Raw genomic sequence first — 14,851 nt, forward strand, 5'->3', positions numbered from 1 at the left:
TGTCTGTAACTCAGCTTCTTTTTCTCATCAGTTCTCAGTGTTTTTTTTTTTTTTTTTCAGTTATCCCAAATTTCATAAAGAGATGTAAAACTACACCTTAAAAATGAATTTCTGTATAGCTACTTGTCTTTATTTAAATATTGTGGCATAAACTCTATGTCTGACCTTTTAAAATGTATGATTACCTAGAATGTTAAAATTTTGCTATTTAAAAATTATTTTATCTTAAAATTTAAAAAGTGAAATGCTTTTCCTGTAAATTCATGGTTTCACTTAGTTCATAATTGGTGAAAAGGGGAGATCATATTTCTGACTGTGCTTGTTCTTGAGGTAAAGCTCAACAAATACTTGTGGGGTTCTTATTGTGGACACCCTAGTAGATTCTGAGTCTAGTGACAGTGGGCTACAAGGAACATGGTGGGCTCACAAAGAAGTTTAATCCACAATCTCTGTGCTGCTAATTATTAATACCCCATAAAAGCTGTTCAGGAATGTGTAGCATCAACCCAGAGCTCCCATACAATTTTAGTGATAATAGATCCATTCAGTTTTTTTCTGCTGTCACGTGCAAAAGCAATTATTTTCCCTAGAATTAGATTAAATAGAAATAGAGAAAGTAATTGTTTTGAATTCTTTTTCTAATTAGTGCACTAAAATTAAATCATTGCTGTAGCTAATTGGTAAATCTGGGTGTATAAGAGCACCTTGTACTATTCTTGCAACTTTCCTGAAGTTTGAAATTATATCAAAATGTAAAGAAATTTCCACTGATACTCCTAGGAATTATGAAAGTTGGATTAAAATGATATTAGCAGTAGATAATTCTCATAATGAGAGAAAATTCGAAGACATCTGAAAACTCATGTTGAATTTAAGTTACTCCTTTGCTCAAAGTATGGCAGTATTATTAGATATGGTGACACATCAATTGAGCAACACGTGTTTTGAGAGTATGTATTTTCTGTGGTATTAGAGCACTGGAGAATTTAAGATAACTTCTCAATCATATTCTGAACCAGTAGTCTTTATCTTTTGAAAAAAGAACAAGAAATGTGATTTTCAAAATTCTTTTCAGAGATAAAATACGTCAAAAGTCCATCTTTAATCATTAGAACAGATAGGTAATACCTTCTACCCTTTTCATTTGTAAAGACTTAGAAAAAGCTTGATATGATTCATATCTTAGAGAGATGGCTGTGAAAAGTTCTTTCAAAATGAATTTTTCATCAGATATATTATCTGCTGTTGTCTGTAGAAAATTTTATCCATTGGCAAGCCTGTTTACTTTTCAATTTTATAAATGTGCTATTTAAAGGCTGCCTTACGTTTATCGCTCCACCTCACAGTTTCAGTTTGAAATTTTCATGTGGGTTTGATTTACCCTTAATGTCTCTAACTGTGTGTTGGAGGTGGTGCCACCTTCTTTAGCATCATTTAGAGCCAGTTCCAGCTCTGATTAGCTGTGCATGTCATCCGACATCTAGCGCAGTGCATGTGCATGGTGATTAATCCTCATTATTTGCTGATGAATTATTGTGAAAGCATATTAATGAACTATAAAGTACTTCAGAAGTAGCACGTATTTTAAGTATAGTTGTTCATTACAAAGAGACATAACTCATGTCCTGGAGGATTTTAAAATCTCGTTGATATTTGTAATCATAGACTATATCGATTGCCTGGGCTTTAGAGGATGTTTATAATTTATTTCAAACAAAAAAATATTTTCTCCTTGCCTCCCAAAACTGACTTTCAAAAACAAGTCCTAGTCGGAATAAGTGGATGAAACAAGGCTTCATTCTTCAGAGAGTGGTAGCTGTGTGTGAGAAGGTTCTCTATAAACTCTTTCTGTGTCTCTCTTCATATACATGTCTTAGCTGTTGCTGTCCATGAGAACAGGTTTCTGATTTATGTAGCTTATTTGCTTCCCTGTTTACCAATGCTCATAGCATAGCTATTTTCTTCTAACTGCTCAACAGTGAATGTTTATGGGCTAAAAATGAGCATTTCTGAGGCACTGTCAAATGTTTTTTAAAATTAATATTATCAAAGAGTTAATCTTTTCCAGTGTTATTGATAGAGGAGTCTTTCTGGCTGGGTTAGTATGGGAGGTTTCATTTTAAGCGAGGCATAAATAGCTTCTTTGCAGCTTGTGCCTTGGTTCTGAAAGTGTTCAGAAACCATGAAAAAGAAAAAAACACATTTCTTTTGAAATGAAAAAAGAAATTCCTCATGTGGTAACAGTTTAAAGTGTTCTATAGATATACTTTGACTGGGGAGAAAGTTGCTTTTTGGCAAGAGTCTTTCTTTTTTTCTTCTTTTTGTTTCTTTTGAGACACAGTCTTGCTCTCGCTCTTGTCGCCCAGGCTAGAGTGCAGTGGCTCGCTGCAACCTCTGCCTCCCGGGTTCAGGTGATTCTCATGCGTCAGCCTCCTGAGTAGGTGGGATTACAGGCTCATGCCACTATGCCTGGCTAATTTTTTATTTTTAGTAGAGACAGGGTTTCACCATGTTGGTCAGGCTGGTCTCGAACTCCTGACCTTATGATCTGCCCACCTCGGTCTCCCAAAGCGCTGGGATTACAGGCGTGAGCCACGGCGCCCGGCCTGGCAAGAGTATTTCAAACTATCTGTTTTGATTGTGTACTCCTTACTTTGAAAGAAGAAGACATGCCTGTAACTTTTTTTCTCCTGTTAAGAATCTTTAGCATGCATTTCTCTCTAGAGATCAACATGGGTTCTAATTTTGATACTGAGAAGCTATGATTCCTTAAAGGTTTTCTTGGTTCTAATTCAGTTACTGAGCAGCTGAATCTTGGCCCTTGTGCTCTTTGAGTCTGTGTGTGATTATCTGTCGGATAAGACCATGGGCTAGATGGTCTCTCAGCTTCCTTTCAGCTGTAACAATTCCAGTATTTTCCATGTTGAGTATCTTTTAATCAGTGTTTCCTTTATTTTTTCATTGCAACTTAATGTATTCTCCTTCAGAGGCATGGTGCATATAATTTCATGGATCTTTCTACACTAATAGTAGTACTATGGGAATTCTGAATACCACAGCATGGACATTTAATATTTCAGACTGTGATTATTATTAGAATGTGTTTTTCCATAAAAACATAGAGTTTATAAATAACATTTCATGGAAGGATAACAAAAGATGGACTAATTTGATTCGATTTAGTCAAATGGAAAGGGAAATAGGAGAAAATTTATATTCAGAAGGCTTTATGTCATGTATTTATGTCATGTATATCAATATCATATTGAACTTGAGGCTATTATTGGCCATTTTACATTTTATCTATTATGGTATGTATGTGTACTCACAGTACTAAAAAAGATGTCACCAAGTCAAATGCATTCTTACTTTCATTCTCTATCAATGCTGGAATTCTGCATAATTCTCCCATTTAGGTAGTTCTCCCATTCCTCAGTTCAGCCCTAGCCTTTGACATATTATATGATATATTAAATACTGCACACCCCAGTTCACATCTACTTTTGCCTCAAAGGCTCCCTTCCCTAATTGTATCTATCTGTCAACCTCCAGCCTGTCCTCAATACCTCCTCTCTGAGGCCTTCCCTTACCATCCCACCTGGCTGGGATTTGTCCCTCTTGTGAACATGTGTAGCATTTTCCACCCTTCTCAGGACACTGAGAAACATTAAGATATTCTTGGTGTGCTATGGATTATGAACAAACTATTTCTGATTTTACTTCCTTGACCTCATAAATGATACTGTTTTGTACCCATTCTTTCTCCAGATAACGAAGCTGAAAATAGACAGCAATCCTTTTGCCAAAGGATTCCGGGATTCCTCCAGGCTCACTGACATTGAGAGGTAATGAGAATTTTATGTTTACTTTCTTGTTCAGATAAGATCAAGAGAAGAGGGAGTTTGTAACAACACACTCCTTTCGACACCAGAGAATCATAACCTTACTATATATAGTCTTCTATTCTCTGCACCCCATTCCTTGTACATATGCAACTGCTTAAGTCTGACAGCTACTGTGACTGGATCTATTATATGCTTAATTTCTGAGTGAAATAGTTTCTTTGGTCAGGACATTTATTCTACTATAAAAAATAGGGCTTTGTTGTTATTAAAGACTTAGTCCTCTTGACATTCTTAAGCTTCCTGTCTCAATGAGTGGCAGTCTGTACAGAAACAGAACCGTGATAGCCTTTTACCTTCCCAAGTAGATATATTTGCTGACACAAAGAGTGTAAGGGTAGTTTGGAATTTTAAAACAAGGAGATGTAATTTAATTCAAGGTCACATAATTTTACCAATATAGTAGACTGCCTATATTTAATAGGAGAGACATCAGGCAGGCCTCAGGACCTCTAAGAAGACAAGTGAAATCATGTGCCTGTAACTTACCCTACTTTTTACTCAATTAAAATGGTTCATGCAGTTTGAGGCCATTGAGGTGATGAGTAATGACTATATGGAGATACATATTTTGCCCAGTATGAATGTCAAAAATTGTTTTTCAAAGAGAAGATTTTTAAACCTAATTGATTATTTGTACTTCTTAAACACACTAATTCTTTTATGTGGCCCAATGTCTTGATTGACCAGGGAAGTTCCCTAGCCACCAGAACCACTGATTTTCTTATCTCTACATCTGTGTAATTTCCCTACTAACTGCTGCACATTTCTGCTGCACTCTTTGTTACCTACATAGCCACATCTCCTGACCTCAGCACTTCTGTCTAATCTATCTTGGCAACTCAAATTAAAAGATAATTACATATTTTAACAACCTCTGTCTCAGCCTTCCTAAGCCTTTCCAAATGGCAGAATGTGAGGCGGAGGTTTGATTTAGGGGAACAGACTTAGAGGTTCAGTGGGGAAGCAGAGGAGCAAGCAGGAGAGGCTGAATGTTGGCCAGGAACTTTGGGATTTGAGCAGAAAAGAAAGATTAAATAGTTGGAGAGCTTGACAAGTCGATTGGAAGTGTTGAGATCGGGAAAAGAAACTTGAGCTTGTGATTGAAAATCTGTTGCAAAGTGCAGAGAGAAGGCAAGTGATAAGTCTCAAATTAGGTGGGATATAAGTCACTGAGAATGTGGTACCAGCAGTGTGGGCAACAAAGGAGTCCACTTGCAAAAGGCAACTTCATTTAGGCATGACTTTATTTCCTGTTTCTGAGGGCCAGAAGCCCTGCTGTAGACCGGGTTTATGCAGTTGGGATTGTTATAAGTGAACTTTTTCTCAGTTTTATTCAGGCATTAAGTAAGAATGGAGACAATGATGCAGTGGGGTGATAGTGATCTGTTTTATAGTGTGTCATATTTTCTGTCTCAGACCATGGGGGTACGCATGATATATTGGGAGAAAAAAAAAGTTAGGGCTTAGAGTCTCACCTCTGCCTTTTCCTGGGTGAGTGATCCTGGAGAAGTCACCAGACTTCTGAGTCTGTACCCTCATCTAGAAAATGGAAAAAATAACCCTGCTCACCTCAGAGGTTTATTCTGAGAATCAAATAAGCTGGCATTTATGACAGCATTTTATAAATCTGAAAATGTAAAATAATTACAAGTTCTTCATCTTGTTATATGAGCATTTCATCCAACAACTTTTATCCCATGTAACTCTATGTTTCATAGTCTTAATAAACTACTCCTAGAGTAAAAATAGCCTTGTAGTTTCACATTGGTTTACAAGATAGGAGGTACTCAGTCTGACTGCTCTTTAGAACGGCAGATTTGATAATGCATGCGGCCACATTTTCCACTTATTGGATAAGCATCCTGATGTGGGAGCACTCACATGTACATGAAGCTAAGTAGCTTTCAATGGTCTGAGGGCAAAGATAGCACTCTTACATGACTAGCTGAAAGTTTGCAAGATGACCTAAGTAGTGTGAAATTGGCCGAGGTTTTGGATTTCATTTCCAGATATTTAAGTTTGAATTTTTCATAAACAGCCTTTGGGGATGGGACAAATCAGATCAATTGATCTTTAGAGACCTAAAGAAATTAAATTAGTCTGGAGTCAGTTACTGCACTAAACCATCTAGTAATTGAATTGCTCCTTGTAACTGATTGAAAACAGCCCTATCCTTAACAATATAGGGAGCTTTTCTTTATAAGAGATCTGAGAGAAAAACACATCTTTTTATGACATGATGACAGATATTGCACTTTTCTAACCTAACTGAATATGATGTTATAAATATGTGACCTTAATGATTTCAAGTTTCCTGTTTCAGATTTACAGCTTAATGTGTGGGACACCCAAACAAAAATGCCTTTAGGATTGGATCTGTTTGCCTGTACCTCTAAATTCACAGTTTTAATCCTTCTACAGCTACACAAGCTTTTGAGGTACTCTTAAAGGTGTTTTAGTTTTCTTGCTCTAATTTTACTAGGTTACATTGAGGTACTTGAGTGTCTCACTTTGTGTGTAGCCTTACTCTTCAGGGACATCATCTTCCTCATTTCTAAAAGAAAACCCACCTCACTGGCAAAAACAGAAAGTGTTTTCATTACTGCTTTGTAATATACCTACTATGGTCAACCAAGAAGCAAACCAAAGCCCAAAGGGATATTTTTATATAATCTAAAGTCTAGTTTCTCAGATTGGGGAAACAATTATTGGCTGGTTCCATATAATAACAACCTTTAGACAGTCATTCAGTTGGCATTTTGTGTTTCTTTTCTGGGGGTATGCAGTTCACTTTGTCCAGCACACAAAGGCACAGTGTTACTTCTGAGAAAAGAAAAATAACTGGGAGGAGTTATCTATGTTTTATTCAAAATTAAGTTTCTTTTATTAATTTTTTTTCTTTTTACTGAAAGAGTTTGTGTGCATTGCCAAAAAGTCAGAAAATACGGACAAGTAAGAAAAAGCATAAAAAAGCAGTTAAACCCCATTTCCTTAGAGATGACCCCTGGCAAAACTCCATTATATATTCTTTCAGATACTTTCTTATGCACGTATGAACATTTACTTCCTTTAAAGTTTATCTTGTCCACCATATTATTTTTAATTATTTCCCCTTAATATAAATAGATATATGTCTGCAGCACACTTTTTATTGGCTTTCTAATTTTTCATTATGTGCTGTAATTTATTTGACTAATCCTATGCATTAGTTATTTAGGTTTCTGATTTTTTGCTGTTACAAATAGTGCCAGGAGGAAAATACATATCTTTACACATCTTCTTAATTATTACCATAAGATAAATATCCACAAATTAAAATGCTGAGTCAAAGGATGTATTTTTTTATTATAGTATTATTTTTAATTGTTTAAAAATTTGGAAAAATAACCCAAATATTCAATGATAAGAGAATGGTTTAATAAACTTCATAGTCATGCAATGGAGGTTTTAGAAATTGTGGTAAAATATACATAACATAAAATTGACCATTTTAACCATTTTAAAGTGTACAGTTCAGTGACATTAAGTACATTCATGTCACATAACCATCACTGCTATCCGTTTCCAGAATGTTTTCATCATCCCAAACAGAAACTCTGTACCCATTAAAATAACTTCCAATTTACTCTCCCTTCGAGACCCTGGTAATCTGTATCCTACTTGCTGCATCTATGAATTTATCTAGTCTGGGTACCTCATGTAAGTGGAAAGATGTATAGTCATGAGTCACTTAACAGAAGGGCTGCATTCTGAGAAATGCATTGTTTGGAGATTTTGTCATTGTGAAAACGTCATAGAGTGTATTTGCACAAACCCAGATGGTACAGCCTACTACACATGTAGGCTATTTGGTATGGCCTATTGATCCTAGACTATAAACTGTACTGTGCTGCATGTGACTGTACTGAATACTGTAAGCAATTGTAATGCAAGGGTAGGTATTTATGTACCTAAACATTAAAAAGGCACAGTAAAAATACAGTGTAAAACATAAAAAATGGTACACCTGTATAGGGCACTCACCATGAATGGAGCTTGAGGTCTGGAATTTGCTCTGGGTGAGTGGTCAGTGAATATGAAGGCCTAGGACATTACTGTACACTACTGTAGACTTTATAAACACTGTACACTTAGGCTACACTAAATTTATAAAGAATATTTTTCTTTAAGAATAAATTAACCTTAGCTTATTATAACTGTTTTACTTTATAAACTTTTTAATTTTTTTAACTTTTTGACTCTCCTGTAACATTTAGATTAAAACATACACATTGTACAACTGTACAAAAACTTTTTTCTTTATATCCTTATTCCGTAAGTTTTTTCAATTTTTTTTCAATTTTTTTTTTTTTTTACTTTTTAAACATTTTTGTTAAAACCTAAGACATAATCATACACATCAGGCCTACCCTGGGTCAGGATAATCAATATCACTGTCTTCCACCTCCACATCTTCTGTCACTGAAGGTCTTCAAGGGCAGTAACACACATCTCCTGTAATGATAATGCCTTCTTCTGGAATACCTGCCAAAGGAGCTGCCTGAGGCTGTTTCACGGTTAACTTTTTTTTTTTGTTTTTGATAAGTAGAAGGAGTACACCGTGAAATAATTATAAAAATTATAGCATAGTACATATACAAACCAGTAACATTATTGTTTATTATCATTAATCAAGTATGATGTATTTTATACAAACATGTGAGTAACGTGTTGTGCTGCTGCATTATGATGGCTATGATGTCACTAGGTGACAGACATTTTTCAGCTCCGTTCTGATGTTAGGGGACCGCTTTCATATATGTGAAACGTTGTGGGCTGAAACATTGTGATGTGGCACATGACTGTATATGTTTTTAAGGCATTTTATGCATACTGCCAAGTTTCCTTCAGGAAAGGTTGTTCACAGCAGTTACCATTCCTTTACACCTTTGTCCAACATGATCATCGTCTTTTCATCTTTGCCAGTTTCATAGGTGAACATTTGTATTTTCTCCTGGGAATTGGCCTGTTTATGTCCTTAGGTCTTTTTTTTTTTTTTTTTTTTTTTGGATTGTTCACATTGTTCTCTAAATGAGCTGTAAAAGCTACTTATGTATCAAGAGTATTAGTATTTTATTGTTCATATATGTTGGAATCATTTTACCAGTTTGAAAATTAGCTTTTTATTTATGCTTTTGATACATAGATGGTTTCATCACCAAATCTGTTGCTTTCGTTCTTTGATTTCTATCCTAGAAAACTTTTCTCACTCCAAAATAATAAAAACATTTACTATAGATTTTTTAATCATCTTACTGCTTTTTAGTTTTTCATTTAAACCTTTGACTTGTGTAGTATTTATTTTGGTAAACATTATAAAATAGACATACAACTTTATATTTTTTACAAGTGGCCTGAATACTATTAATATGTATTTACTAATGTATTCATTTCCCACTTATTTTTCATTCTCCCTTTGTCACATGCTGTACCAAATTCTTATGCATACTAGTTCTTGCAGTCTCTCTGTTGAGCTGCCAGTATCATATTGTCGTTCTTGCAGTCTCTCTGTTGAGCTGCCAGTATCATATTGTCATAATTTTCATAAATTGTAAATATTTGATATTTAAATATCTGATATGGCAAATCCCAGTCGTTTCTGCTTGTCACTTTAAAAGTTTCTTGATATTCTTTGATCTTTATGCTTCCAGTCTTTGAAATCTTTTTGTCAGGTCTTCTACATAAATGTTACAGGAATTTAGCTTAGGCTTGTGTTGAATTTATATAATAACCTGGGAGGGAAAGTTGATATCTTTACAGTGATATCAGTATTCAAAGACACATATTCCTATTCTCATCTATGAATATGTAATATGTTTGTCCTGTTTCTGAAATCTCCTGTGTTATGTAGCACTTTGCCATTTTTGAGTTTGCGCGTTCTGCACAGATGCTCTTAGGGACACATCTAGGCCTAGGAGAGCTGCTCTGTCTGATACAATAGCTGCTGGCCACAGGTGGTTAGTGAAGATGTGAAATAATACTGTTAAGTGTGCAAACACACAAACAGGTTAACTACCAAAAACCACTAGAATTTGAAGACTCAGTATGAAAAAAATCATTTAAAAAATATCAATTAGATATATTGAAATAATAATTTGGGTTATTATGTTACATAAAATATATTTTGTATGTTTTTTTAATGTGGCAACTGGGCTTATCTAAAATTACATATGTGACTCACATTACATTTTTATTGGAAAACACTAGAGAGATTTTTTGGAGGTGCTTACTTTTATAAAGCGAATTTTAAATTAGAAATCTGCCTAATTTAGTCTGCAAAAAGCTGTTGATTCCTATGTGTCTTTGGCATTGTGCCATTTTACCGAACTTAAAAAATCAGTTTTAATAAATTTTCATTTTAGTCTCTTGTGTTTTCTAGTTAAATTGCTATATCATTTGCAAAAATGATGATTTTATCTCTTCCTTTCTAGTAGTTATACTTTTAAAAATATCTTTTTCTTGTTTTATTACACTGATTGAAATTTCTGGGACACCATTGAAGTATAATAATAGTTGGTATTTTTCTCTTGTTCTTGATTCATTGCATATGGTTTTTGGTGGCTGTTGGTTTCAGAAGAATATTCTTTATTATACCAAAGCAATAACTTTCATACCTAAATTAATAATTTTTATCTTAACGTTAATTGAATTTATAGTAAATGCTCTTTTAACATCTATTGAGATGATTTCCTTTTTTTAAAATTTTAAATGACATTATAATATAGTCATATTGTCTCTGTTGAACCATCCTTACATTCCTGCCTGGAATTTTTTTTTTTTTTTTTTTTTTTTTTTTTGGTGAGACAGAGTTTCGCTCTTATGGCCCAGTCTGGAGTGCAGTGGCACGATCTCAGCTCACCGCAACCTCCGCCTCCCAGGTTCAAGCTATTCTCCTGCCTCAGTCTCCCTAGTAGCTGGGATTACAGGCATGTGCCACCACGCCCAGCTAATTTTGTATTTTTAGTAGAGACAGAGTTTCTCCATGTTGGTCAGTCTGGTCTCGAACTCCCGATCTCAGGTGATCCGCCCGCCTCGGCCTCCCAAGGTGCTAGGATTACAGGCTTGAGCCACTGCGCCCAGCCCTCCTGCCTGGATTTTATTTGTTTTTCTTAAATTACTGGATTTAAACTACTTATATTTTACTTAAGTCCTTTTGTATCAATCCTGAAACAATTAGTTGGTTTTGTACCTTCAGTTGTTGGTATTGGTTTCTGCTAATTTGTTCAAATTAATTGAAATCTTTTCCTTCCTTGTATTGTCAGAATCAGTTTGAAAAGCAAAGAAATGATCATTTACCTGAAGATTTTATAAATCTTGTCCATAAATTCACCTGGGTGCAGTATTCTTTTGGGGAATACCACTTTAACAACTTTCTTAGTCTGTTCCATTGTTTATTGGTCAAATATATGTTAATATCTGTCCCATGTAATCGTTTTTGTCTCAAGTTCTACTTTAATCTTATATGGCTACCCTTTTTAAATTTTTGCTTTCTTTTGTTTACCCTTTAATTTTTAAAAATCTATAGGACTACAGCAATATTCTCTCTCTCATCAATATCCTGTCATTTTCATTAAGAAGAAAACAACCCTTTCTTGACCCCATTTGTCTTTTGAATTACTGACTTTCCCAGTTCTCTGCTCCTTCTTAAAGTTCCTCAGAAAAAGTTTTGTATGTTCTCTTTTCCCATTTCTTTCCTCCCTTTCTGTCTTCTACTCTGCCTCTGAGACATTCATCCCCACTACCCTCTAGTCCACCCTTGTCAAAGTCACCAGTGACCTCCTCATTGCTAAACCCAGTGGTCAGTTCTCAGACCTCATCTTCCTTGGCCTGTCAGCAGCCCTTGGCACAGTCGTTCATTCTCCCCTCTTTCCTTTCTGGTCTTCCCAGACCACTCAGTCTTCTGTTTTTTATTCCACTTCATTTACCATGCTTTCTGTATGTCCCTCACTGGCTCCTCCTCATCTCATTCATCTGTAAACACCATATGTTCCAGACCTTAGTCCTTGCACTTCTCTTCTCAGTCTACATCTGGTCTCTGGGTGCTCTGTCTCGGTTTTATGCTTTTAAGTACCATTATATGCTGATGACTATTGAACCTACATTTCTGGTTCTGGCCTCTCCAGATTCAAATATCTGACTGGCTGTTGCTTTTAATTTTCCCTGTCCCCCTAAGAGCACCTCAGATTTCACACACCTATAACTGGCTGCCTAACCACACTCCTCCACACCTACTCTTCCCTTACTGTTCCCATCATAGCTGCTCATAATCGCATCCTTCCCAGTGTTCTGGCCGAAAAACTTGGAGTCATCTTTGACTCTTCTTTGTCTCATATTTTACACATCCAAACAATTAACTCATATTGTCAACTAATCCTTCTAGTCCAGAGGAGTCCAACTACTTATTGTCTTCACTGCTACCACTCTTATCTAGGCCACTGTCCTTTCTTTCCTAGATTATTACATTAATTTTCTAACTGATCTCTCTGCCTCCACTCTTATTGGCCTTCATTCAATATTGGCCTTATTTTTATTCAATACAGCAATCAGAATAATCTTTCCAAAGAAAGGAAGTTTGATCACATTGCTCATACTCAGAGCCCTCCAATTCCTCACCTTCTAATTTAGGGTACAATCCAAAGTCCAGACAAGGCCTCAAAGGTTCTGTAGAATCTACCCCACCTGACCCAGTTACCTCTCTGAACTCTACTCTCCTCTGCTTGCTGGCTTCACCACACAGACCTGATTACATTTCTTGAACACGGTGAGGGCTGTCCCGGCCTGAGGGTCTTTAACTTTCCTACTGGATTGTGCTGCCCTGCACAATGGTCAAAGCCTTTGTATTTAGTTTCCTGACCATATCCTCAGATCCCAGAATAGTGTCTGGCACACAGTGAACACCCAAATATTTGTTGAGTGAGTGAATGATGTGTCTTTATAAAAACAGCATACAGAGTAGCTGTGTTTTTAAAGTCTTATCTAAGGGTCTTTATTTTTCAGTAGAAAAACTTAACCCAGCTTCAAGCATTATGACAACTGATACGTTTGGAGGTGCTTCTTTGAACCATTTATGCTTTCTGTTTAATATAGCTATTGGCTTTAGTTTTTAATCTTTTTCTGTCTTTTGTTATATTTATCAAGTTTTTTCCCTTTATTATTAACAATAATGGCCAACACTCCACATGTGCCATGTGTCAGACAATGGGCTATATATATATATTTTATTTCAAAATAATCATATAACAAAAAACTTCGTCTTATTTTGTAGATGAGATCATGAAAGCTTCGAGATACTAATAATTTATCTAAATTCACATGATTTGTGATAGCTGAATCTTAAACCCAGTTTAGTTCATCTGAAACCAAAATCTTTTCTCTAATCTTTATTATATTTCTTTTTAATAATTATTGCCTTTAAATTCCAATAAGACATCATTGTAAAATTGATATTTCTCAATTTTTTTGCCAAGAATTAAAGTATATATTTTGTTATCCTATAAAATAGGATATTACCCCTCCCTCAGCCAGTAATTTTTGTTTAAATAATCTGGGACTTAAAATCAGATTTTTAGCTCTTGGTCTTTCTTATCATCTTTCTTAAATCATTTTCTTAATGAACATCAGGATTGTGATAGATTAGCCACAATTATTTTTAATTTAATTGCAGGCATATTCACTGTTTACTGTTCATTTCTTCTGTACTGTCTTCAATTATTGGAATTGTGTTCTGACTTTATTGTCAGTTGTTAGTAAACATTGAGTAATTGGTTGAAGAAGGATATAAGTGGGTCATCTTCTTTATGAGTTCTTGCATGACTGAGAGGCTCCATTGCCATTATGTATGAACCTGACCAGAGTCACAGTCCTTTTGCTTAGAACTCTTTCAACCTTCCTTTTAAGTATTGTCATCTAGTTTTGAAGTACTGTGGAATAAAAGCTAATGCCAAACCCATTGTCTTTCTTTGTTGGAAACTTACTTGTTTCTTCTCTGTCTGGACAAAATGTTTCTAGAAAGTTTTCTCAATCTTTGAAATTCAGAAATTGTATCATCTGTTCAGTTGTAGTGTTTTTATTAGTATTTAAATATAATTGAGCCTTTTCAATTGAAAATTCAAGTCTTAATTGAGCTCAGGAAAATTTTCTTCTTTTCTTTTTCTTTTGATATTTCTGGGTTTTTTGTTTGTTTGTTTGTTTTGTTTTTTGCCAAGACTGAAAGTGTGTATTTTGTTGTCCTATACAATAGGAAATAGAGATTTTTTTTTTTGTACTTCTCTTCCCTCAACGAATAATTTTTGCTTAAATAATCTTGGACTTAGAATTTTATTCATTGGTCTTTCTTATCATCTTTTAGAAATTATCTTCTTAAAGTTAATGTTAACATATGTTGCATCTCCTGAATCTATTCCCCATTTATCTTCTCTCTTTAGATTTTTACTCTGAATTTTGGTAGAACTTCTTATATCTTCTAATTTGCTGATTCTGTTTTCTGCAGCAGCTAATATTCTGTCTTCTGTCTTTACTGAGTTCCTTTAAAATGTGAGAATTTCTGTTGTGTTATTTGTAAGTGTAATTTTACATGCTCAGATTGTTTCCTTTTCATGGCTACTAGTCCCTGTTTTATTAATACAGGGTCTTCTTAAATCTTACTAAAATTTTAAAAGCACAAATTAGAGATTTTAAAATGTGTCCTTCTGTTTCTTGCAATACGTCTGCTTCAGAAGAAGTCATTTGTTCTGCTCTGTTAATGACTTTTCTTCTTTTGAACTGTTGAATATTTTGTAATGTCCAGTTATTTTTCTCTAGCTCATCTGTAGAATAGAATGTCTGTTTAATATTAGGAGCTGAAATTGATCCTGAGTAAAAGCCTGAAGCTGTTTGTTAGATCTTCCAGGTACAGACTGAAGTAGGGG

The 14,851-nt window shown here is 35.0% G+C and overlaps 1 protein-coding gene across 1 annotated transcript in view; it reads left to right on the forward strand.

Annotated features, from left to right (window-relative positions):
• Window positions 1–14,851, forward strand: part of TBX20 (T-box transcription factor 20) — a 56,683-nt gene that overhangs the window by 18,732 nt on the left and 23,100 nt on the right. Inside the window, exon 6 of the mRNA XM_002818059.6 lies at window positions 3,769–3,845. Coding sequence (XP_002818105.3) covers window positions 3,769–3,845 — 77 coding nt within the window. The remainder of the gene's footprint in view (window positions 1–3,768; window positions 3,846–14,851) is intronic.

Source organism: Pongo abelii, chromosome 6 (genome assembly GCF_028885655.2).
Source record: "Pongo abelii isolate AG06213 chromosome 6, NHGRI_mPonAbe1-v2.0_pri, whole genome shotgun sequence".
In the NCBI taxonomy this organism is placed as follows: Eukaryota; Metazoa; Chordata; class Mammalia; order Primates; family Hominidae; genus Pongo; species Pongo abelii.